Source organism: Platalea leucorodia (assembly GCF_965183815.1).
Source record: "Platalea leucorodia genome assembly, chromosome: 4".
NCBI lineage: Eukaryota > Metazoa > Chordata > Aves > Pelecaniformes > Threskiornithidae > Platalea > Platalea leucorodia.
Genome location: NC_138826.1, coordinates 70,460,183 through 70,484,931, shown reverse-complemented (window position 1 = coordinate 70,484,931; position 24,749 = coordinate 70,460,183). Strand labels below are relative to the sequence as shown.

The window sequence follows — 24,749 nt, the reverse complement described above, 5'->3', positions numbered from 1 at the left end:
CCCGTAAAACCCTTGGTGCCGTCTTATCACCGGGCAATAATAAAGGGAAGGAAAGCAGCTACACTGAGATTTTAGTCCGAGGTCTACTGCTCACCCCTCTCTGGCTTTAAAAAAAGGCTCTGTGCCTCAGTTTCCCCAACTGAGAAATGGGCAAAGGATGAAGGGAAGGGGGGCATTAGTAAGCATCGTGCCCAGGAGGTCACGGGAAGGCAGCACTGTGCTGAGCCCGCTCAGATCAAGTGCTGGAGACCCAGGTGCTGCCCGCAGTGACCTCCGGGGAAGGGCAGCTGCCCTTCCTCACCATTCCCAGGGCTTGGCCCCTACCTTGTTGCACTTCTCACGGGCATTCGAGCGTGGCTGCGGGCTTCCCGAGGAGCCGGCGCTGCTTTGCCGTGGGAAGGCGCCTCCACCCAGCTGGGGCTGCAGGGACAGAAAGCAGGAGCTGAAGCCATGAGGGTTTAGTCCTCACCTTGGTATCCCTGATCCGAGCATCCACCTCCTGGCGCTGGCCAGAGGGAGAAGCATCCTCCCTCCTCCCAGTGCCAGGCAGGCAGCATGGCTCCCCTGGGGAAGCAGAGGATCCGGGGGAGCCGGGGTGCGCAGAACTGCAACCCAGGGGACCCACTCGCTCTGTGCTTGCCAGTTTTATGCCTGGCAGGGTCCCCATCAGCTCTGGCTCCTGCCGTACTCACGTGATAAATGAGAAGCCTCTTGTTCCCCCAGTCGCTTTCCAATGGCTTCTCTGGGTTGTTTGTGTCTTGGGTGTGCTCAGGACCCTTCCAGTTGTCCTCCAGCCACTGTGCTGGACTCTCAGGCCTTTTCCAGCTGTCATCCGGCTGTAGTCCTATGTCCAGACATCTAGCAGGGCTTTTCCAGTTCCTTTCCAGCTGGCGCATCACATCCGCATGGCACACGGGCTTCTCTTGGTGCTTCCAGTCCTTCTCCCATGCCTGCGCTTTGTGGGCATCCCCCTGTCCCCTCCAGTCCTGCTCCAGTGGTCGTGTTGGGCTCGTGGGGTGCAGGGGCTTGCCTCGACCTTTCCAGTCACTGCCAGTGCCCTTCCCGGGGTGAGAGGGGGGCAGTTTTTCCTGGAGGCTCTGCCAGCCACATTCGGATGGCTTCCCGGGCTCCCTGAGGCGCAGCGGCTCCCCCGGTTTCACCTGTTGCCTCTCTGCCCCCCGCACCGGGGCAGGAGGGGAGATCTCCTTTTGGCTTCTGCACGTGCTCTCCGTACGTCTCCCAGGACTGAGGGACCGCGGTGGTGGCCCTGCCCGGCTCAGCCCGCTGTTATCCGAGCCCTTCCCAAGGCCAATGGGGTGCAAGGGGTCCCCTCGGCTCTTCCTCTCCGGGCCTTGCCCCGTACCCCCTGCCTGCCAGGCGGCTCGGCCCCTCTCTGAGTTTGGGGGGCGGCCGGGCTCCCCTCGGCTCCTCCAGCTTTTCTCCAAGCGCCAGGGAGGGCTCACGGGCTCCCCTGCCCTCCTCTCCGACCGGCGGGCTGGGCTTGCAGAGCGCGGGCTCCGGCTGCCTCTCTCCAGCAGCCAGCCAGGGCTGGCGGGGCGCGGGGGATCCCCCTGGTTCCTGCTGGCCCTCTCTGGGTGCCGAGCCGGGCTGGGGGAGCGCAGGGGCTCCCTGGGGTCTCTGCTGCGCTGCTCGAGGTGCCAGGAGAGCCGCTGGCCCTAGGGACATGGAGGAAGGAGAGCAGAGTATCCTCTTAAAAAAAAATGCCAGTGAGTGGGAACAAGATGGGATTAGGGCTGGGAGATGGTTTGGTTAAATAATTCCCCAGACAGCAATTGCATCCCTGTGCACAGAGCCAGCCTGTACTGAAGAGAAGCACCCAAAGGGTGAAGGGGCTGCGGCCATTTAAGAGCAGAGTGTCGTGGTCCATGGCAGGGGGAGGGCTGGGAATACTGGGAAGGGGGAGCAGGGGAATGGAAGAGAGAAGCATGCGGCAGAAATAGAGCGAAATGTGGCAGGGGTAAGCAATCCAGCTCAGGGAGTTGGGATGGGGTCCCGCCACACAGGCAAGCCTCACCTCCCTGGGCAGGCTGGGGCTGGTCTGCCTCCGAACTAGGCGGCCTTTGCTGGGTGGCACCGGGGTCTTGCCATCGAGCCGGTCCACGCGGCCTTCCTCCAGGGCCTGGAAGGCCTCCAGGGTCTCCGATTTCCTGCGGGCACACACAGTGTGTCCCGCTGCTGCCAGGCTCAGCTCCGAGGCAGAGCCCCCACGGACCCTGCTCCTGCTGAGCCTGACCGCACAGACATCCACCAGCCCTGGACACCATGTGCACCATAGCATCTCCCTTGCCCTGTCCCCACCGCTTCAACCACCCCAGCTTTCGTGTTCTGCTGCCTCACTCATGTCTTCTTCACACTATTCCTTAAGCTTCCCTCCATCTGCTCCTTCACATCCCACCCACCTGACCCAGGATACTTCCCTGATTCCCATTTATGTCCCCTCCTGCCCTGTGCCACCAACACTGGAGCCACTTGTGCTTCTCCAGCAGCACTGGGGACTTCTCAGCATCCCCGATCCTTTCCTGAGCAGCTCCTACAGCAGATCCTGGATCCCTGGGGAGCCACTGACTCTGGGTGCAGTGACCACCTCTCTCCTTCCCCCTTTCTGTGGCTTGCCCCACTCCACAGCATATCCTGTGGCTTCCAGGAGGCGGCTGGGAGGATGAGGAGGGTGGGCTACTCCCTCCACTTCCAGCGGCGCAGCTTCACTCCACCTTTCCAATGGTCTCCTCTGCCTCCATGCCACAGTGGGGGAGCTCCCCAGGCCAGGAGGCGCTGAGCCTAAACCCAACCCCTGCTTTAAGGGAAATTTAAGCACAGCTGAAAGCTGAACTTTGCCATCTAACCCTGCTCTCTCCCTAAGGCATGGTGATTCTGAGGTGGGGGCCCCCCAACAGCATAGTGGGGGTGATCCCACACCTCTGACCACTACAGAGACCCGTTGCTTCTCACCTGCGCTCGCAGCCAAATATCCTTTCCACCTCCACCCGGCCAGGGCTGAGCGTGCGGGAGCTGCAGCGGTCGACAGCATCCCGCTGGCCGAGGCGCTTGGGCTTGGGCAGGTCTGCCAGCACCGTGTACTCCTGCCTCTCCAGCCCGTGCCGCCCCTCCGTGCCCCCGCCGCCGGGGTGCCCACGGGGCTCCCGAACCCGGGAGCCAGCAAGGCGCCTGCCGCTGCCCACTGGGTCGCTGCGGGCCAGCAAGGAGCCAGCGGGGGCACGCGGGGGGGTGGATGCCCAGGGAGGGTCAGTTTTCCGGCGCTCCAGGGAGAAATAGCCGCTCTCTACGCAGTGCTTCGGCCAGCTCTCCTCAGGCTTCTGGCTGGCAGGATGGCGCTCTGGGACGGGGAGAAGGCCATTACTGGGGGAGGCACGAGCGACGCGGGATGCCACCACGTCCACGGCAAAGCAGGTCTTCGGAGGAGAGCTAGAAACGGTCCAGGAGGGCAGAGATAAAACCCAGACTCCCTCCAGGTGAGGTGGGAGCGCTGGGACACAGCGCTGCGAGCTGAGGGCATGCCAAACCATGCAGACAGAGAACACCCGGGAGACCCATGGTTCATGGTCAGCACACACAGAGATGCCATCTCGTGGACTCTGGGCCTCATCTCTTCGCATGGTGCCCGCAGAGGCGTTGAACACCTCCTGGGACCAGAACTGGGTAAAGAGATGCTAAATCTAAATAGAATTCTGCTGTGAACTTCAGAGACCCCCGGGTGGAAAGCAAACCAGAATGAGGATCTCACATGGGAGCAAACCAAGTGTACCTGCTTTCAGCGGGCAGATTTCTTTCCTAAAGCCCTGGGCCTCGGTTCTCACCCAGGATCCAGAGGAAACAGGCTGAGCCCACCTGGGTCTGTCTGCCTGCGGGGCTCGCAGCCGCACCTCCTCCTTGTGGCCCGCGTAGCTCATCATGTCCCGTTTGCCCAATCCCAAAGTGTTGTCCCACAACCGGGTCATTTCCCCGTCCTGGGAGACAAGATAGGGCAGATCTCTGCAATGGGGACCAGTAGCTTTTGTGGGCTGGAAGGAGGTAAGAGCATATATGAGAAGTTACAGCCTGTTCAGCCGAAAGCTTCTGGTAAAAAGGAACCAGGAGAGGAGCTGGGTGAGCATAAGATGACCCCAGCCCAACATCAATGGGCACGGCAAGAAATAACATAGGAAAGTCTGCATGGGGGAATCCAGGAGCAAATCTCATGTGCTCTTTATGGGGAGAGCCTCCTTTGTGGGGACCAAGGTTCTCAGCTGATCCCCCCTTGCATCTCAGGACCTTCTGAATGTGCCCAGCAGAAGTGGCATTGAAAAGCTGAGGGGGCTGGGAAGACCGAAATAACCCAAACCACGAGAGATCCCCATCTCACCCTGGCGAGCGCGGAGTTGGCTTCGGCACGGGCGCTGGGGTCGGTGCCGGTTTCTCTGTGCTCACCCTCAGCTCCGGGTTTGAGCGGGAGATATCCCCTGCTCTCGTGCCAGCTGTGGGGCAGGGAAAGAGGACAGCTGGTGGTCAGCACAGCCCACGGAGCTCAGGGGCAGGTGGCAGCACCAGCAGCCCAAGCCATGCCATCTCTCTCTCCACTGGATGGGCACAGGCTGGCAGAGCCCATCCTGGGGCCACCAGCCTTGCTTTAGAGGCAGTGAGGAAGAAGGAGACTATTTTGGTGGCCCCCTAACCTCTCCTGGGACAGCCAAGAGGAACCTGGTTAGAGGGCATGGCATGGGGGTGGCTCAGCCCTTTTTCCCAGGCACGGGTATGCAGAGCATCAGGGAGAAGGCATCTGATTTCCCCTGCTTGGCTTTCTGCTCCCCCTCCTCCGTTTTTCGCACCGACGGGGCTTGTTGGAGCAGCGCGGCTCCCGGCTGGTACTCACCGCTCCGTCCCCTCCGCTGGGCCCACGCACACGTATACCTCGCACTGAGGGGCTAAAATGCGGAGGGCATCCCAGGGCCCGCCTGGGTCTGCGTTGTTGCCGGCATCGCGCCCTGCAACCTCCACGGCATGCTCCTGTGAGGAAGAAGGGGATGCAATGGTGCCATCAGCATGTCGAGGATGAGGAGGAAGGCTGTCCTTTGGAAATGCCTGCTTCTTCTCCCTCCTCCGAGAGCAGCCTGGCCTCCGGAGCTCTTGATGCCTCACCCAGCCTGCTGTTGAGATTTTTCTCCTACTTCAGGAGGACAGAAAGAACTAGCACGCTCCTATTTGATGCTGAATCCTGCAGGCATCCCAGAGACAGCGCGTGTGGATGAGGGCTCAGGGACCCCCCCCCCCCCCACCGCGTTGGCATTGATGCTGCTGGCGGCTGCTCTCCCTTGCCACCCAGATAGCCTGGGGAGAGGCAACGGAGCCAAGAGGGAGGGCAATTTTTGCAGGGAAGGCTGCAGCCCCAGCCTCTCTCTGTCAGGGCTTGCAGGCGTTTCAGCATCCTCCCCAGCCTAGTTACCTGCAGTGCTTATGAGCAGCAGGGGGGGAGACTCTGGGGAGCCGGCTGTCTGCGTCCCCTTTCTTCCAGCATCTCGCCCACGCCAGGATTCGCTCAGAGGCGACAGCTCTGAGCAGATCACGGGCAAAGGGCTGAGGTAACCTTAGAGGGCCTGGGGCGAGGGGGAGAGAGGGAGAGGGTGAGAAAGGGAGAGGGAAGCTCATTACTATTTCATCATCCCAGGCCAGTTGCTCCTGGAGGACGGTGAACAACACGAAACCCTCCGTGAACATGAAACCGGCTGCCACCTCGTCGGAGACAGCCAAGCAGCTTGTGTGTCCAGCCCTGTGCCGAAGGACCATGTTGGATCAAGGTATCCGGAGCCCAAAGTCCCATGAGATTTATCCCCCTCTTGCCTTCCCCTCTGGGAACACGTCGCTGCAGATGCCCCAGGGACAGGACTCAGCCCTGGCCCTAAGCCGACAGCCGGGGGCTACAGGAACATCCACCAGGACCATACTTTAGGTGAGGCAGGCTGTAAATGCCAGCAGGCATCAAGCAGAGATTAATCCAGGGTGGGTCCCGGCTCTGCCAGCCCCCCCCTTCCCTCCTTGTAGCTTTGCATCTGCAACACCCCTGCTTTCCCTTCCAGGATCTATCAAGCCCCTCGTACCTGGTGTCCAGCCCTTCCCTGCTAAGGTGGCTCCCAGCTCTGGCCTGGGCACGGTTAAATGATGGATTCCCATGCCTGGGAAGACTCTCTCCCCATGCAGCTTTCCCCCAAAGACATCTAGAAAGCCGGGCTGAGCCTTTGTGTTAGGGATTTCCATCTCTACAAAGGCACATGGAGTCCTGACATGGAACAAAGGGGCCCTTAATGAAGTATTCATAGCCTCCAGGTGGGATGGAGGAGCTCACCTGGATAGCATGCTGGTGAGCCCCTGCGGCTCGGAAACAGTGCTGGCACAGGCTCTTTGCAAATATGTTGGCTTCAAAGTTCATGCAGGGCACGTCTTCTACCGAACCAGACATCATCCATAGCAGGGATGAAGATCTTTGGCTGCTGGGCTGCTGGCAGGGGGCAGCCAGGAGGAAAAGGAGGAAGGAAAAGCAGCAGAAGACCAGAGCTTAGGGTCTCCCAGCCTCAGGCTCCTGTGGAAGCAGGAATGTTATTCCCAGATGGAAGTTTGCTGCTCTCAGCTGGCAATACTGGAATCGAAGGGCAATCAAAGATGCAAGGTGATCGGTGTGATCCATATAATTATAGATAATAAAAGGGTACGCTCCAGCAGGCACCTCTTTTAGAAGGGGGCACTGCACTTCACCCTCAAATGACTGCTGACACCCCCCAATTTGGGAGTCCCTGTGAATAGAGGGAATGATGCTCACATCCTGCTGTTTTCTTTGATGGAAGTTTTCTTCCTTCAAGCTCTCTTAAAAGGCACAAAAAGGAAACCTTTCTTCTTGGCTATGTTGCTCATAAAGGGATAGCTATAAGCAGCTTAGGAAATTTGGAAGCCCACTGAGACTCTTCCTAAACTTGTTGATCCCACTAAAATTTCTGAGACCTGTGGGACAGTCGATTGCAAAACTGTGAAGGGCAGCAAGCATTGCTAGCACAATAGCTGGGCTGCACGCTTCTGTCCTGGCTTTTCGCAAGCATCCTGCCCACCATCACCTCCTCTGTCCTGCAGGGTTTGAGAGCGAGTCCTTGGATTTGAGGATGTGTTCTGTGCTGGGAGGGCTCCACTTAATTTGTCTGGAGGAGGCACCAACAGAAGGACATGAAATCAGTGTGGGATGAGTCCAGCATCCCTGATGTGAACATGCCGCTGCTCCCCTAAACATGGACACTTGAGTCAGAGCAGCTGATCAAGGCTATGGCTGCTCCCCAAAACACCCAGGGCCAACGGTTAATGCCAAAACCAAGCTATAATTTTTGTTTGTCAGTGCACTCATTTACAATACAGCAAGTTGCACTAGTGCCAACCTTGCAGCCTGCCTCCTCGCACTGGGGCAAGATACCTTGACTCATTCACACCAAATGCCAGACAGGAACCTAAGCACTCACCTGCCAGGGATGCAGCACGAAAGGCCCCGACATCGCTGCCCACCCCTGCCCACGGAGTGCCACCCGTGGCCAGAGCCCACAGCACCCCACTGCCTGATGGGCAAATCATTGCTCCCCACATCCCTTGGGCACTTGGGGCCTACTGCCAGGATAATGCTGCGCTCCCCAGGGCCTCTAGCATGCATGCATGCAGCCAGCCATGCCCAGTGCTCCCAGTACCCCCAGTACCTCAGCTTCCCTATGGCTCCCAGCACCTCGCCGCCCGCCGAGCTCCCTCCCTCAATGAAGCTCGACGTGGGAACCGCGGGGGGCGAGGCCCCGCCCCCTCCCCTCTCATTGGCTGCCACCGAGCACTGATTTGAATATCGCCCTCTGAGTGGCCGGCGGAGGCGCGGGGCCATGGCGCCCGCGGGCGCGGGCACCCACGTGTCGGTGCCGGCGGGCGGGCGATCGACCCGGCCGGGCCGGGGGAGGCGGCAGCGGGCTGCGGCTCGTCCCCCGCCTCGCCCCCTCGTCCCTCGGCCTCTTCCCTGCCCTTCCTCCCCGGGAGCGCCTCGCCGCCCGCCCAGGGTCTGCCCCAGCGCTCCCCCGCAGGCATCGCCCCAGGAATGAGTTAACTTGGACCCTAAACGCGTACCCAAGCGGCGGGCCCATCTGCAGGCACCGAGACAGGCCAACGCCGCCGCGTCCCCAGCACAGCTCCAACGGGAGGTCAGCCCTACCCGCAGCACTCCCCAGGGAGGTTTGTCTAACCTGGCCTTTACCTGCCTGAGCCTTGCTATTCCTAGTGAAACGCGCTTAACATCTGTTAACATCTCTGTTGCCCCTGCTACAATTCAGCCTCCTTCTCTTCCCCGTCCTGGTGAGCATTAAAAAAAAAAAAAAAAGAAAAAAACAAGCATCTTAATTTCACTTTTTGTTCACCAGTTGAAGGCAGTCAGCAATTCGCTCTCCAACCCTGTCTCATTCCCAAACAACCCCAGTTACTCAGCTCCATTAGTACCCAAAAGCTCTTGTCACTCTCCCAGTAACTTTTTTCCCCGGTTCCCTTATAAGCAGCAGTGGGACTGTACTGGGTACAGCCTTGAGCTTGATATGCTACTTAAGAGCAATAAACACAGTGCACTGATTACCACACAGCTCATGCACACGTGGCAGCCGTGCCTCCTTTGCGCTGCGCTCCTATTTTTTCCCCCAACTGCCTGACCTTTTGGCTCCCAGTCTGGTTTTGATCCTCTGTAATCCCAATTACAATTTTGTGCGTGCATGTGTGCAGAAGCGCAGTCTAGCCAGCGAAAGCCATCATGCATGGAAACCCCAGCGTGGCAGCCCACGTCAAAGCCTTGCATCTCTCCATGCGAGCCCTCGGGCGCAAGCACGAGCAACACGCAGGTGCCTGAGGTGGCCTGGCTGCAGAGCCAAGCGTGAAAAGTGTGTGTGTAGGCCGTGGAAGGAGGGAGCGCACAGGGAAACTGCCGGTCTCTGCTTTTTCTTTTCGGAGCAGCAGCTGCACTAACACGTTGATTTTTGCAGGTACCTTATATTCGGAAGCGGCTTCCTCCTGAACAGCTGGAACTTGTTTGTGAGCAGCTGGGGGAGGAAAACGACAAAAATTCTCAAATCCATCTTGAAAACAAGGGGAAGCAGCAAACAAGAAAAATTTTAGGCCACAGCCTGGTATGAACTGTGACATGCCCAGCAAACACTTAATGCACAAACTTGCGTGTGGGAGCTCCTATCCTTGATCCAACGTATCCTGGGGTAGCCTGACTGCACACCTGGTGCGTAACAAAGACAGCAGGCTAGGGCTGACTCAGTAATCTACATTACAAAATAAAGCTTTAGTCGATCGAATGGAGAAATCAATAGTGCAGCCGACAATCCTGATGGTTAACTCCATATAGGATTTAACAGTTCTGTTCTCAGTTTTTCCATATGCTTTTTTTTTTTTTAATTTTATTTTTTAAATGTGAAAACACAACTTCCAGCAGGAACTGGAAGTCTTCAGACCATGGCAGAGGCCGTTGGAGATTTCAGCTGACACTCGAGAAAGACTCAGAAGTTATTAGAGCCAGGGAAACAAACTAAAAGAGAGATTCCTCTAAATCACCTGGCAGCAAAATAACGATCACTGAAGTGCTATTGAGGTCACTCCTAACATCCCAGCAGGATTATAAAGAGGTAATCCGGCGCTGTCCCAACTACCGTGCCAGGCTGCGGACGGCAACCCAACCCACAGTTCACGCTCCGCACTTCAGCAGGTTTCACACACGCATGAACCGCACGTTTCCTGAAGAGCGGCCGTTCCAGCTCCAGAGCAAACTCCTGGGGTGGGGGCAAGCGCAAGTCACCTTCTGCCCATGGTCGCTCCGCAGGGCGCTACGTCCCGGAGAGGAGAGAAAGCTGCTGTACGGCCCAGAGCAAGGGCGTCACACGCCGTCCTCCAGCTTTGAGCCGCAGACCCCTTGGCGTGGCACACCACTCCAAAAGGAGCTTCCCTCTCCTTCCCTCCTGCACCCCTCTCTAACCCAACCACAGCGGAACGGCTCCAGAGCACCGAACTCCCCAAACAGAACAAGAAACGCTTTGTGCTCCGCAGGTGGTGCCACTTGGGACGCGTTGGATGCATCCCTTTCAGCTTTGCCCCCAAGTTGTGTTTCTCCGAAACACCCAGCACCCCGAGGTGAGACAGGAGGACGGGCAAGGCCGCACATTAAGCTCCATGAGCTTTCTGGAGTGGCCTTTAAGGCAGAGCAAGAGAAGATCACCACAGCTATTTTGGAGGTGAAGAAACCACACACGCCGCACTTTTACAACGTGACCAGGGTTATTCAGAATTGGTGCCCGAGAGCACCGAGCCTCAGCTCAGGGTGGGACTGGGAGTCCAAGCGCACAAGGCACTGGTGGCACATGGGATAAGAGCATCCACTTCCCTGCCATTTACCTTCTTCAGAAGACAAAGGGAGGTGCGAAAGGACCCCCTTCCTCACCGCAGGCACGTGTCACACAGCTCCCTCCAGAGGAAGGTGCTCTAGCAGAAACCCTGTAGCTGCTGGGTGTGGAGATCAGACCCCCTCCCCAACACACCCTGCAGGACTCCTGTGTGTGTGCGTGAAAGATGAGATCCGTCAGGCTGGTGCCGTTAGCTTCGGCGGCTGGTGGCCATCAGCATTGCTCTGATGTTCCTCCATGAAGCCTCAGGCGCTGGTTTACTCTTCCCCCTCCCATTTCTGGCATGGGGAATCTCTGTACTTGCCCACTGCTGGGCTGCCAATTTTCTGGTGTGGGTTTGTGGGTTTTGGCCACACAGGCCCTTTCTCCCTTTGTCATTTCCTCGCCAGTACAGATGTGGCAAGGGAGGGGGCCTGGCTGCCAGAGGCACAATAGCCACCATCTCCTACAGACACTCGAGGACAGAGGCCAGCACGCTGCCTGGGCTTGCTCTCCTCCTCAGAGGATTCACTCCCACTTTTGCCACCAGCATTCCTCAACCCCAGCCATGCAAACCTTCCCCCCCCGCCCCTTGCTGAAGGCATCTGTTCTAAAAAACATATACCGAGGTCCCAAGAAGAAAGGCAATTAACTGCTGACGACTGCAGCAGCCCTGAGGTAAAGGGCAGCCTCTGCCGCTCCCATCCTGGAGAGGGCCACACACATACAGCAAGGGCATTAGGGCATTTCATATTCCTCTGAGCTACCGCAGTTAAGATCGGCACTTTCAGCGGACAATGGAATGAGCCATTCCTGCCCTGGCTGCGTCCGTGTTACCGCAGAAATAGCTCCTAGCTATTCCATTTCCCAAGCACCAGGGGATTTCAATATCCTTCAAGCACCAGCAATCATCTCCCCTCCTTCCAGCTGGTACTGGCCTTAGCAGTCTCTGTTATGCTTCAAATAAGTCACAAATATCTTTCTCTTAGCAAAATGACTTCATAAATATTTATTCAAAGTTATAGCTTTCACCCAGCAAAGGTACCAAACAAAAAGTACCCCTGCACTCAGGTGTGGCACTGGAGAAGAAACACGAGACAAGACGACACCGTGTCTCCATGGACAAAGGATTTACTGCACAGCAGTCGAGGCACCGATGCATGAGTGGAAGCAGAGCTCGTCAAAGCCTCGTAAATTGCCCTGACGACCTGCCTGTTGCACTCAGCCCCAGACCCTCTCCTTTGATAAAGCCAAGTATCAGCTCTGGAAGGGGAGGCCCCAGGACAAAAAGGTTACACCAAACAGAGAATCTGAGCCCCAGCAGAAGTTTTGAGAGACTCCGTGGCACCTGGACACTAAGCTGGAGATCACTGCAGAAATAAATGGGTAGAGTGTCTAGGCACCCTGCCCAGTGCTCAGGAGGGGAGAGAAAGGGTGAACTGGGCTCACTGCTGGTCAGACAGCCAAGTAAACACGGCACTTGCCCACAATGACGGGGCTCTGAAGAGCAGCAGGCCAGATGTGGAACGCTGTCCCAGCTGCTGGTCCAAGCACTAGTTTCTCTGTTAATCTTGGTCGCGGCCCATTTTGCCTGTCAGCCTCCGGCGCTGAGTCTTAGTGGTTCGCCCTGTGCTGGATTTCTGCATTTTCTTGCGTTGGGCTTGCCCACGTTGGGGTCTCTTTCCTTTCGTCTTTTTCCGGCTGTGCATGTGCAGCGTGGCAGTAAGAGACGAGATCCTGTGCAGGGCAGGAAGAGAGAAATGTTTGGGGACCAAAGTCTGCAGGAACAAGGCAACACCACAACAATAGCGGGAGAGCCCTGTGTGGCCCCGCAGGAGTGGATACCAGCCACAGCAAGCCCCAGGGGAACTCCCCTGTACCGGGCATCATCCTGACGGGGCAGGAAATGTGCAAGTCTACATGTGCAATAACAACCAAAATGAATTTTCTGAGCAGTGAGCTGGGCAGCCACCACAGAGTTAAGTAATTCTCCAAATCCCCAAAGCAGCTGTAAATCCTGGATACTGAAAAATGTGGAGAATGCCAAAGCTTTAGGGTCTTTTGACCTTCAATCCTAGAGACAAACTCTGTACCCTGCAATACACCCTTCCCTGCAATATCTGGAGAAGGACTAGGTAAACAGTTCAAGACAAAGCCCACCCTGCACCGCATCCTCCTCCTGCTGCTGTCACCAGGGATCAACGTGTCCAGGGCAGGCTTGTGCTCTGCCAGTGCCCTCTGCTGGCTCCTGCCCACCGGCGCCCAGGCAGGACAGCATCCCCTCCCTGCAACCACACCGCTGATCTGGGAGTGCGAGATCCTCCTGATCAGCTTGCACAGCCTAGCAGCAAAGAGTTGAATGAATTCATACATACTTTTCAGACAGGAATGGGTTTCTGGACTTCTTGGGCATTGCTCTTACAGGCTTGTTCACTACCTCTTCCCCTTTCTCTTCTTCTGATCCATCACTTTTTCCCTTAAAAAGGAAGCAAAAGAGAAAAAAATCCTTATGGACACATTAAAACAGGTAGTCTTGCGATTCCGGTGTTTCTGCTGCCTTCTTGGTTTCATCCTGTTTTGTGAACCATCTAGTCATGGATGAAGTTTTTTTTTAATTCTCCACATCCCTTGCTGTCCAAATCTCAAGGTTTCTTATCGCAGCCTCTCAGAAAGGGACAACCAGTGAGAAGTCCTACAGTAATCCACCCTAAGATCCAAAAACTTCAGCATGATCTTAATGGCCATGCAACTGAAGTCTAAACTATGAATTGAAGGTTTCAGCTTTTTTCTTAAATTACTATCAAAACCTCTTTAAGAGGATTTTTGGATTAGAAGATGACCTTACAAATGTAAAAGGTTAACACAGACACTTCCCCGAAGAGCTCAAATCCAGCCACAAGTCATGAAGACCAAAAAGATCAAGTCAACCAGTGCCTGAAAGCCTCTATGAAACAAACATGAGATGTCAGTTACAATGTGTTTTGAGAATAAAAGCAACCACAACCAGAACTGAATGGTTTCCTTATTCGTGTTCCAAGCACAGGATCATGGAGAGAGAAATCTCTCCTCATGCTGATAGTAATTTTTCCTGGACAGGACACAAGAAAGAGGTTGAGGACAGCCCATGCAGTAAAGTCTGAAATCTTGCTGCTTGGGTTGTATCAGCTTTTAAAATACTACATTCTCCCCATCCAGCCCTGCGGCACCTTTCACTTACACAAGGTCAGCTGGGACTAGCAAAGGATTCCAGGGAAGTTTGGAGTGAGCTGTTCACATAGGACATTTCTTCCTCTTTAGAGGCCCAACATAAGTTGGGGAGGAATGTGAAAGTTACGAGTTTCCCTTTCCATCCCTGCTCCCAGACAGCTGTATGTCTTTGGGTGTATTCAGGGTGTACTAGCCCCACCTAGCCAGCCCCACGAATGTTACAGCTGATACAATCAGAGAAGCAACAAGAGGCTTTACCACAGGGGTGGTCAGTCCCAGCTGGCGCGCTCCCGAGAGGTCCAGGTCACTGATGGTGGTCACCGTTACAATGTGGTTCGGGTGGTCGATGTTCACAGACTCTGTCCGCGATGTCACCAAGTGCTCCAGTTCATCAGCCTCCTCTGGGGAGACAAGAAGTCCCACACTACAAAGTGCCCAGCTTCTCACAAGGCACGGTCCCTCGTCCTGCACCGCCACACTGGGGGTGGGAGACCCAGCCTTTGCATGCAGGGTTAGAGGGCGGAGGGGCTTGAACGCTGGCACTACAAGCATGAAGGGCAAGCTCCTTCTCCCAGCAGAGGGGATCTGGTTAGCACCTTGTAGATGTCCTCCTCCACGTTCCTTCCTCTACAACCCGCCTGACCCCCTTCCCGCCCGGGGCTGAGGGGGTCACCGCTCAGATCGCCGCCCAGCTTCCCAGGGGGACGCGCAAGGAGCCGATGTGCAAGGAGGCGATGCGCCAGCATCCCTGCTCCAGCTCCGGTCGGCAGCCAAGGGTGCGGGACCAGGGGCGCCCACCTCCCGCCCCGCTGCCGGGGGCCCCGCGCCCGCCACCGGCCACCACGTACCGAGCGCCTCCTCCCTCTCGCTCAGCATCTTCAGGTACTCCTGGTGCCGCTGAGGGATGGAAACGGGTCACTGCGGCGCCTCTGCCGCTCCAGCCGCCCGCCACGGCCCCGTCCCCCTGCGAGGGGGACAGGGGAAGCCCGGAGACCCCTCCTGCCCCGCGGCCCGGTCCCCGCGGCCCGCCCCGCTCTCAGCCCGCCATGGCGGGAAGGGGGACCCCCTCTCAGCGCGGCCCGCGGCCGGCCGGGGGGTGTGTGGGGGGGGTACCTCCTCCTTCATCTTCCTCTGCTCCTCCTTCAGCTTCCTCTTGATCTCCTCCAGCGCCGCCTTCCTCCGCTCCACCTTCCGCTTGTGGAAGCCGGTCAGGTACTCCCTGCCGCCGGCAACACAGAACCCCCCCGCCTTTTAGCGACCCCCCCTCACCCGGGGATGCCTCCCCCCCGCCCCGCGGCCCGCCCGCCCGGCCTCACCTCCGCCTCTCTTCGTCGAAAGTCACCACCAGCCGCCCCTCACGGCCGCCCGGACCCTTCTTCTTCTTCTTACGGCCCATGGCGGTACCACGCTGCTGCCGCTACCGCCGCTGCCGCCCGCCCCTTCCGCCGCCGCCCGGCCGTGAGGGGCGGCCCCCTGCCCCGCCCGCCATTTTGTGCCGGGCGAAGGGGGCGGGAGGGCTGGTGTCTTCGTGAGGTGCCGAGGGGGAGGCTCTCGTCGGCTGGGCCGCTGCGGGGCTGAGGGGCCCCGGGGTGCGGGGGAGCCCCGAGCATGGCGGGCCGCGGGGTGAGCGGGAGGGAGGGCGCGCCAGGGCCGCTGCTTTGGCTGTGGGGGGCTTGACGGGGCGGAGTGGGGCCGGCAGCGGGTCCCCTTGTCCCACGGGTGCCTGGGACCTGCGTGTGTCCCCTCGCCCGCTCCTGGCGCGCTCTCCTCCCCAAGCTGGGGCCAGGAGAGAGAAGCTGCTGCTGTGGACCTCGCAGGTGTCGGCCGCCAGCCCTGGCATCCAGCCCAGGGCAGGCGAGGGGCTCCTTCAAGCTTGGGTGCCTCCGGCTCCTCGTCGGCTCCCTCCTGGCAGAAGGCTCTTATGGGGCTGCCTTGTCCAGCCAGGGTAGCACCCAGTCTCTCACCCCAAAACCCTCTCTACCACCCCTCCGAGTACTGTGCATCTGCATCTCTTTAATAAAGGTCATTCCTCCAAATATTTAACACCTGCTTTTCTTCAATAAAGGTCTGAGAGTTTATTTCAAGATGTCGTGATGGCTCGGTGTCAGTGGCGCCTGTGCTGCTCCTAGCCGGGGGAGGCAAGTGCAGGCGTGGGTCTCGGCTCTGGCACCGCATCTCCAAGATGCAGGACCTGGCTGAACAGCCATGGTTTCTGTAGTCGATGGCGGAGAGAGGTACCGGTGTGAGCAGGTGGAGGCATCAGGACTGCCGTGTTCTTGGCTGCTGGCTTGAGTGACTTTGGCTGAACTCTTGAACCTTTCTTGCCCTCCGGTCCTCGCCCTAAAAACGGGTGTAATGCTTGTGTGGTGGTCAGCTGACTGTGGTGGAAGCTCCTGAAGCGCTGCAGAGGCGGCCGAAGCCAAACCCCCAGCCCACAGAGCATGACGAGTCCTGACATGGCCACCCCGCCGCTCGTCCAGGGCCGCCTTTATCAGCTCTCTTGCTGCTTGCGCTCTTTTCCTGGCCTGTCCGTTCACCAGCAGAAATGCGGAAAAACCAGTTCTGTGGTTAATTGCTGCACTTCCCTCCACGCCCATGGGGCAGGTCTCCAACTCCTCCTCCTCCTCACTCACAGTCTGGGTGTACTTCAACCTCCAGCCTCTTCGTCCCTGCCTGTGCTCAGCCAGCTCAGGTGCGCCATCAGGCCTCCACACTCCTTCCATTAACCTTACGGCTTCTCCTGCCTTCCCCTTTTTCCTCCGTCTGCAAGAGCTTCTGGCTCTCTGGGGGCTCCTTCTCCTTTGGGCATCCCAACGGGTTGGCCCACAGGTGCAGAAGGCGCGTGGAGCTGCCCTCCTGGCCCTGCCCTGCCCTGCCCAGGGGGATAGCATTTGGACATGATGGCTGGAGGCAACGAGAAGAGCGTGAAGGCCCTCAAGGAGGTGTGGGGAAGAGCAGAAAACTCTTTGTGCGCAGACTGCGGGAAGCCAGGTGAGTCCCTGAGGGCTGCTGGAGGAAGAGTCAGAAGCAGGGAGCTGGGGCTGGTCTCTAGCAGCAGTTTGGTGCCGGCTCTCTGACTGCACAGGAGCCTGGGGCAGAGAGGGAGGAGAGGCATTGCTCTGTCTGGATATTCTCTTCCTCTCCCTGGAGGTGAGTTGGCAAGGGAGGAGGAAGGAGATGCTGTTGCAGCACCGGTGGGAAGAAGGATGGGGAGGTGGTAGTGCCGGACGAGCAGGGGCTGTGTGGCTGCAACACTGTGGGTTGTAGTCATGTCAGATCTCAAATACAAATCAAAGTCATGCCCAGTCAGGACCTGACAGGAAAGCTCCTGGTGAAATCCTAACTGCTCCAGAAAGAAGGCATGATTCAGGAGGGCATTCTCTCCTCCGTGACTCAGCTATGAGCTGACAACCTGCCACAGGCACCTCGGAGGTTTCTTTTACCGAAGAGCTTGCCCTTCTGAAAGGGTATCCAGTTTGAGGTCCTACAGGTGCTGCTAAAAACACCCATCGTACTCCTCCCAAAAGGGGCACGTGGAGTGTACCACCCAAGCCAAATTAAGACTGGGCTAATTAGTACCATTTTACCTTCTTAAATGTAAGATTTACTTACATTTACTTACATTTACTTACATTACATTTACCACATTACACATCTCCCCATTCCCTGGAGAATTTTGGATTCAAGGCCGCTTTCCACTTCCAGAGCTAAATACTGTTGGGGGTTTGCTGTGTTGCACAAACCAGCTCCTGGAGTCTCTTCCCAGAGGTGGTTTCAGTTTCATCCTGGTGACCCTTTATGCAAAGGGAGTCTGCAGAGCACTTCAGAGTTTTTTCAAGGTTCAGGTCAATAGAGATTCAGATGAAGTGGTTGAAGCAGGGGGAATGAGAGACTAATAGCTATGCTTTTTCCTGCCTGTACCTTGGGTGTTAATTAATCTGCTCAGATGAAACTGTTGTCACCCAGCTGTCTGTTTCTCCAGACTATGTTCTCAGTTGAGGCATATCTTCCAGGGGAATTTACCACCTCTAGTCACACCCTTTTTTATATCCTCAGATCCTGACTGGGCATCCTCTACTTTGGGTGTCTTTATATGCCTCAGCTGCTCAGGAATTCACCGCAACATCCCTAGCATCAGCAAAGTCAAATCCCTGAAGATGGACCACTGGGATGATGCTCAGGTGCAGGTGAGATCTTTATCCCCACTAGTGTGTCAGGGGGATTGCGTCTAGGCCACACACTAACATGTGCTGGGAAAATCAGCCCTTTGGCCTCACAGAGTTGGAGATTTAATCTGATACGTGGTCCCTTTGCTACTCATGCTCTGCGTACCTAAGCGAGGATAACTCCCCATAACCCACTGGCAGAGGGATGATGCACTTGCCTTTTGTGTCTCCCCATGTCCTGTTACTTTATGGCAAATGCAGAGCTCTTATGATGTATCTTGCTAAGGCTCACGGTCTTTGTTGCTCCAGATGACTCATTTCCCACTTGCCACCACCATCCAGCCTCAATGTCACCTCTTGGTTTCGGCAGTCCGAGGGGAAAATCTTGGGCAGTTCCTTGCTCTGAGAAGAGTTTCCAGTTATAATGTGATCTCTTGAGAAAAATGGCATTTATGGGAACTTGACTTCTCCCCATTACACCCCCCTCAACCCATTAATCTTCAGGGGACTGAAAAAATTTTCCAAAGATCCAAAGAAAATAATCTGTATCTTGCTGCTCTTTGGAGAGGAGCAAAGAGGTTTGGAATGTCCTCCCAGACGGCATTGCAGAGCTGTCATTGAACTCGGTCTCCCTGACGATGTGGGGCATGGCAGCAAATCCACTGAATGTGCGTGCACCCAGCCCCACAAAAGTGACATTTATGGCATTCTGCTGATTCAGGTGCAATCAGCGTATCTTCTGAGGGTAGACAAGACCTTTGAGACCCACCTTTCTGTAGCCAGACTTTGCTGCGATATTGCAATGGACAGGAAAGAGAATGCTCCATTAGAGCTCAATGTGCATCTAGCCCTGTAGTGGGTCAGGAAAGAAAAAGCCCAACACGAGTCTGCATCAAAGGGAAGGCACTAACTCTCTGTCTAACTCTGCAGTTTCTGGCCAAGCATGGGAATGCTGTGACTAAAGCCACATACGAAGCTCACATCCCTATTTACTATTACCAGCCAACCTACAATGACTGCCAGTAAGTTGCTGCATACAGAAGAAAAGGGGGAAGGGCAGTTCTGGGTTCCTCCAGTTCGTTTCTGAGCTACCTGTCACCTCTCTCCCCAGAGTGCTGAGAGAACAGTGGATACGGGCCAAATATGAACGCAAAGAGTTCACCGAGCCGGGAAAACAGCTGCCATATTCTGATGGTAAGAGCAGACCACAGCATCAAAATATCCTGCCTGTTGCTTTCGCTGGAAGCTTTTGAGCACGATGAGGAGAAAGGTCATAGTGTCAGTGTTGCAAATCCCACACGGACTCCTGAGAACCCAGCTGGTACTTATCAGGGCATTGTTTTGGGGGAGTTTAAATTGTGGGCAGCATAGGTTAGCGCTGCCATGGGTTGCTACCAAGCTTGGCATTACCAGCTGGCATTTTTCAAAGGCATTTGCTGTCCTGGTGGAGCCAGACCTCTGCAGTAAGGAGTTTCTGTCCTGCTGCGTGCCACCCCTTCCAACCACAGCAGTTGTCTTTGAAATGTCACTGCCAGTGCTGTGACACAAGGCGCTGGAGCCCAAGGGCCTGCAGAGTCAAGAGGGAAGAGTTCTGGTCCCATGCCAGGGTCTGTGCGGGCCAGGACTCTGGTGTTCATCCGAGAGACGGCTCTCACGCTGTCAGAGTGGGAGACAGACTAGGAGGTGGGAAGCACCTGTGAATGTCTTTTGGTGACCGTTTATCTGGGCTGCAAACCCAGGAACACCACCATCTTCAGTTGTAAGTTAGAGGTGAGACCTCTCCTTCTCAGGTGTTTGTTCTCAGCAATAGTCCATCATGTGCTTTATCCCAGAGGTGTGGCTGGGACCCCAGGCTGCATGCAGCTCTCAGATGCCTACTGTGCTTGTGGGGGAATGCTCTTAAAAGTGGCCTTTCCCCTCCTAGGGGTGAAAGAAGGCATCCTCTGGAAGCGAGGCCGAGACAACGGACAGTTCCTACCCCGCAAGTTCTTCTTGTCTGAGAGAGAGGGATGTCTGAAGTATTTCACGAAGCAGGATGTGAGTATGGTGGTCAACTCCCACCTCAGTGCATGCTCCACCCAGGGCAGCCGGGTCACGGAGACGCTTCTGTTTCCTGCGCGTGTTTCTGAGGTTGCCTTGCTCATTCATCCCAGGCCAGGGATGATAACAGAAACATGTCACTGAGGAGAGGGGTCCCCTTCCTACTGTCAGGGTGACATTTTCCCCACGTCCTCCCTTTGTGCTTCCCTACACCCTTTCCTCGCTGCTGGTAAAAGGGCTGATCTTTCACTTCACCCCTATCTATTTGCCTGGCTGTGTAATCCTGTACCGTCCCTGGAAACAGCCTTACCCCACTGTGAGCCAAGTTGGCAAAAAACTTGTTTGTTTTGAGGAGGGCTACTCTTTTGCTAGTTCATCTCCCTGAAATGAATGGGGCAAGTGCTGGTATACTGTTGCAAGGGAGGGAATGGCTTGGGGTAGAGAGGAGCAGGAGTGAGGTCTTTCCTTTTGGGGTCAGTTAGCCTTTAGACTGGCTCAGCTGTAAAGTCAGATGCAGTCTTAGTGTCTCACTGGCAGCTCCATAGCAGGCACAGCTCAAATCTAAACTGGAGGGGCTGGGCCACTGTTTGGGCTTGAGCACGCCACACGGTGAAGGGAGTGTGTGCTACAACAGTTTTGTTGGGAAGGGGCAGTTGTTACCTTTTAACACCCTCTGACCCTGCCTTACCCCGCTGAGTCAGCTCAGGTCTCTTTCCCACTAGGATTGCTCATGCATGACCAATGCCATTCTGTTCTCAGGCCAAAGAACCCAAAGTCAATGTTAAAATAGATGTCATCAATGCGACGTTCCAGCCAGTGAAGATTGGGAACCCCAATGGCCTGCAGATCACCTATCTCAAAGACAACAAGACCCGGAATATATTTGTCTACCATGAAAGTGGAAAGGTATCTTGTTTTAGCATCGAACACTGCAAAGCAATTGAGGTGGTTTGAGAAGCTGCTGGTATTAAATAGTCTGAAGCATGGGTAGGATGGGGTGTGCATGTGTGAGTTGCTGTAGGTAACAGGGTGGGGGTTCTGGCTCTGTGTTTGTGTGTACACTGTGATAGAGTTTTGCTGCAGGGAGCAGGGCAGGAGCACTGGCTGAGTTGGTTTGTGTGGGAGGAGCTGCCATAGAGGATAGGAGGTTGTGCTGCCTGTGTATGTGGGGAATGGGGCAGCCGTGCTGGCTCTGTGTGTGTGAAGGAGATGCTGTAGGTGCTGGGGAGGGAGAGTTGGCTGTGTTTGTAGTTAACATAGAGTTGGGTGCAGCTGGGTGGATTTAGATGGCTCACTGTTGCTCTGGCTAAGCTTTCTGTCCTGTCCTTTTCCGTTCTCAGGAGGTAGTGGACTGGTTCAATGCCATTCGCTCTGTGAAGTTCCATTATCTGAAAGTAGCGTTTCCCATTGCCAGCGATAATGAGGTAAGGTGGCACTAGCACGCAGTGCTGAGTCTCCTGCTGGTACTCGGTTATGTGATAAAAGAGCCCATTAGTTACTATTAGATCCCCAGGTACAGAAGTGGAAATTTCAGTGTTTAGGTAGAGGGATGAGAAAGTGTGTGTAAAAGGGCCTGCGATGGCCAGAGAACAACTGTTCCCTGCTGCTTCTGGGCACTTTGGAGACAGAAGTGACTCCTGGCTAGGCAGTTCTGCAAACATGAACTTAAAAGGGGCTGAATTTGGGGGAACAGAAGGAAGGGGGGGGGTGTGTGAAAGTGAATAGCAAAGAAACGTGGCTAAGTGAATGTTACTCTTGCCTTTTTGTCAGATTAAAAATCGGCTGACAAGAAACTTTCTGAAGGAGGGATACATGGAGAAGACTGGTCCCAAGGTGAGCTGCTGTGGGAGAAAAAAAAATCTATCAGGGACCTGCCAGAGAGCCTTCCCTACTTCAATGTTTTTCTCCTGCTGTTTCCCCATTCCCCCCCGACTCTTTAGACACCCGTGGGAACAGTGTGTGTGCACCAAGGGAGGGGAGAATAAAAGGAAGGGGAAGGACACGTGTGAAAGTAGATGAAGCCAGAGTCCCTGCTTTCTCCCAGAACAACAGATCTCTCTGCATGTGTCTGTGTGTGCGTGACCTTACAGGTATTTAGCGTCTAGATTTCTCCTGTCTCAACTCTGGGGTCCTTCACAGAAGTCCAAGAGTTGGGGACAGCAGCTGGGACTGAAAAACCCGGTACTGATCCCCACTCTCAGCTCAGAAAGGGTGAGGAGGAGGTTGCTGTTAAGGCAGGGGCTTGGTTCAAGTGGTTGGGATAAATTTTGGGTATCCATTCGCACTGCTCGCGGCAGAGGGCACTGTCCCCTTACGTATGTCACCTTTTCCCTTCACAGCAGAGAGAGGCTTTTAAGAAGCGCTGGTTCACGCTGGATCACCGCAGGCTCATGTACTTCAAGGACCCTTTGGTGAGAGGGGGATCTGACCTCTGGCAACTGCAGGCAACGGTGCTGAGGGCAGGGTCAAAGTGCAACCAGACTCTTTGCTCTGCAGCAAGGGAGGCTTGCAGGTTCCCCAGCTGCTCTGAATGGATTCTAGGTCTTCCCCTTTCCATCCCACTTAGTTTATCCCGTGCTTTCTGTGTTTGTTTCACTGACTGCAGACAATGAGAACAGGGAGGGCAGCAGTGTAAAGGTGGTGATGGGGAGGAGAGTGACATAGGGGGTGACATGGAGAGACAGGAGCAGCAGTTCCTCTCTCAGACCGCTCGAGATCTACGCTCTTAAATTTTCCTTTCCGCTGCTGCATTTGAGCATAGCCTCCCTGTTCTTCTGAATCTCCTGGCCACCTTTAGATCTTTTTGCTGCTACATCCCTGGTCCTCACCCACTCTCCTCCTGTCCTTAGGTGTACTGCTATTACTCCCTGGTTCTTCTGGAATTCCATAAATCCCTTTTTCTCTCCTGATGTGCAGGATGCGTTTGCTAAGGGTGAGGTATTTGTGGGCAGCAGAGAGAATGGCTACAGTGTCCAGAAGGGATTACCTTCGGGGACACAGGGCAACTTCTCTTGGCACTATGGCCTCACCATTGTCACCCCCGACCGGGAATACCTCTTCACCTGCGAGACGGAGACTGACCAGCTGGACTGGATCGCAGCCTTCACTAGCGTCATCAACCAGGCCATGACACCGCAGGAATATGCAAGTAAGTGCCTGGATGCTGTTTCCTTCCCCTCCTGCCACTCTGGTTCAGGGTGTTGCCCTAATGCACCACTTTTTTCCTTCACTACAGTTGAAGCCTACTTCAAGTTTAAATCCTAGGAAGCCATGCAGGAATCTCGCTATGACTCGACTCTACCTGGTCCTGTTGGTTGGGCTGTCAGGAGAGGACAGGAGAGGAGACTGATATCAGAGAAACACAGTGCTCTTGAAGCACTCTTTGAAGCACTTTTTTTCCCCATAGACGGTCCACTTTGTTCTGGGAGCCAAATTAAGCTGCTTCCTTTCAAGTGCAAGATTTTGTGAGTATGAATCCTCAGTGCAACCTGTCACTGTTAAATTGCTGCGATCTGACTGGATGCCGGCAGGCCCTGCCTGTCAATCAGGCTTTGAAAACTTGGCACTTGCTGTGTTGGACATGGAACCTAGCATCACTCCTGCATGAAACTGCAGACAGACACCTACCTTATGCAAGAAAAGAGTTGCCTTGCTGGAGCTACACCCCAGTGGGTTGCAGGGGCTGCTGGACTAAGAGAGACTGTTCCTTTACAAGAAATGGCTTCTCTGCTGGCAACAGAGATGTGAAACATGTAGCTATTCGATCAGTTGGAACTGTAGTTGAGAAAGGTCACTTAAAAAATGTAATCTAACAACAGCCAAATTTGGGGCCTGTTTCTTCCTGCTGTGTACGGGGTTGAAAGCTTCTTCAGACCACATCTGTGTAGAGACCTTCCTCTGGTTCTTATAGAGAAGATTAAGAGATCTGCTGAAAAGCAATGTGTGTGTATACATGTGTGTATATGGATAGTGTGTGTGTGCACACATAACAAAAAGTGGTAGGGGGTGGAATACTGCCCTAGGGAAGATACTGTAAGGGATATTCATGCCATTGAAGTTCAGCTGTCAAATTTGAGTCTCTAGTCAAACCAATGGAGAGAGGTTGGGTCCTGCAGAGAGAAGCTTATGGCGTGTCTGATACAGACACATTCCCTGTTGTCTTTACTAGAGCCTAGGGGTTGATGTCGGAAGACAGTAATACATGGATCTCTGCTCCCTTATTCTCTGGCACTTTCATTTTGCCCTATACATTACATATGTATATATTGTTTATCACATATACATATAATTTTATGCAGTAGTATAACGGAGAAGTCTGTATGTTCATGTCCTTCTAGTAAGAGTTAGCCTTAACCACTAAATCAACCCATGATTCATATCTTAAAGATCATCTTGTAAGGCTCTCCTGAGAGAGCTGCTTTTCACATGCTGGAAGGATCAGCTGAGTTCTGCTGATGACTGTAGTATCATCTGATGTATCCGCAGTTTTACGCGGGCAGCGTGAGAGTAGGCATCTCGTGTGTTAAGGGGAGCTAACTGGAATTAACAAGGCAAGCAGTATTTTAATTATCTCCTAAAGAAATTAATACAAAAATCCCATTGTAATTTATTTTAACTTCCTAAATGAGCTGAGCTGCTAACTGCTAAGACATGAGGTCATTTCTTGAAAAAAATCCCACAGATATTCAGAGCAAGGAGCCATGGCTATTCATTGCATTTCCCTGGGCACGTGGACTGTGAATCTTCTCATCAGAACCAAATGGGCGAAGTCATGGACCCCCTCTGCTTCTCTGGGGACCCCTCTCTGTGCTGAGACCACCACAACCAGCTGGAAGCATCAGCTTCCTGGATGAGAAGCAGCATCACTCATCCTGCTGCCGTGGCGCAATGGAGCATT

General features: G+C 55.0%; 2 protein-coding genes across 2 annotated transcripts; one reads left to right on the top strand and one right to left on the bottom strand.

Annotated features, from left to right (window-relative positions):
• Positions 1–11,456: 11,456 nt before the first annotated feature.
• NOL12 (nucleolar protein 12) lies at positions 11,457–15,057 on the bottom strand. Its single transcript, XM_082308483.1, has 6 exons — positions 14,963–15,057; positions 14,760–14,865; positions 14,495–14,543; positions 13,905–14,047; positions 12,815–12,915; positions 11,457–12,176 (listed from the first exon to the last, which is right to left on the bottom strand). Exons 1-6 carry the CDS (start codon positions 15,040–15,042, stop codon positions 12,005–12,007), a joined length of 651 nt encoding a protein of 216 aa, XP_082164609.1. The 5' UTR covers positions 15,043–15,057; the 3' UTR covers positions 11,457–12,004.
• Positions 15,058–16,297: 1,240 nt separating this feature from the next.
• Positions 16,298–23,354, top strand: LOC309590167 (arf-GAP with dual PH domain-containing protein 1-like). The gene is made up of 11 exons (XM_082311174.1): positions 16,298–16,637; positions 17,703–17,833; positions 18,743–18,834; positions 18,924–19,006; positions 19,737–19,849; positions 20,612–20,758; positions 21,193–21,276; positions 21,623–21,685; positions 22,192–22,263; positions 22,769–23,000; positions 23,088–23,354. Exons 1-11 carry the CDS (start codon positions 16,544–16,546, stop codon positions 23,114–23,116), a joined length of 1,140 nt encoding a protein of 379 aa, XP_082167300.1. The 5' UTR covers positions 16,298–16,543; the 3' UTR covers positions 23,117–23,354.
• The last annotated feature ends 1,395 nt before the right edge of the window (positions 23,355–24,749 follow it).

Excerpts from the sequence above, each read along its gene's own strand:
- NOL12 (XM_082308483.1), bottom strand. The coding sequence starts at position 15,042 with ATGGGCCGTAAGAAGAAGAAGAAGGGTCCGGGCGGCCGTGAGGGGCGG. Across the intron at positions 14,544-14,759 it reads AGAGGAAGATGAAGGAGGAG|CGGCACCAGGAGTACCTGAA; the intron begins GTACCCCCCCCA and ends TCCATCCCTCAG. Across the intron at positions 12,916-13,904 it reads TGGGACTGACCACCCCTGTG|GGAAAAAGTGATGGATCAGA; the intron begins GTAAAGCCTCTT and ends TTCCTTTTTAAG.
- LOC309590167 (XM_082311174.1), top strand. The coding sequence starts at position 16,544 with ATGATGGCTGGAGGCAACGAGAAGAGCGTGAAGGCCCTCAAGGAGGTG. Across the intron at positions 17,834-18,742 it reads GGGATGATGCTCAGGTGCAG|TTTCTGGCCAAGCATGGGAA; the intron begins GTGAGATCTTTA and ends CTAACTCTGCAG. Across the intron at positions 22,264-22,768 it reads TGTACTTCAAGGACCCTTTG|GATGCGTTTGCTAAGGGTGA; the intron begins GTGAGAGGGGGA and ends CCTGATGTGCAG.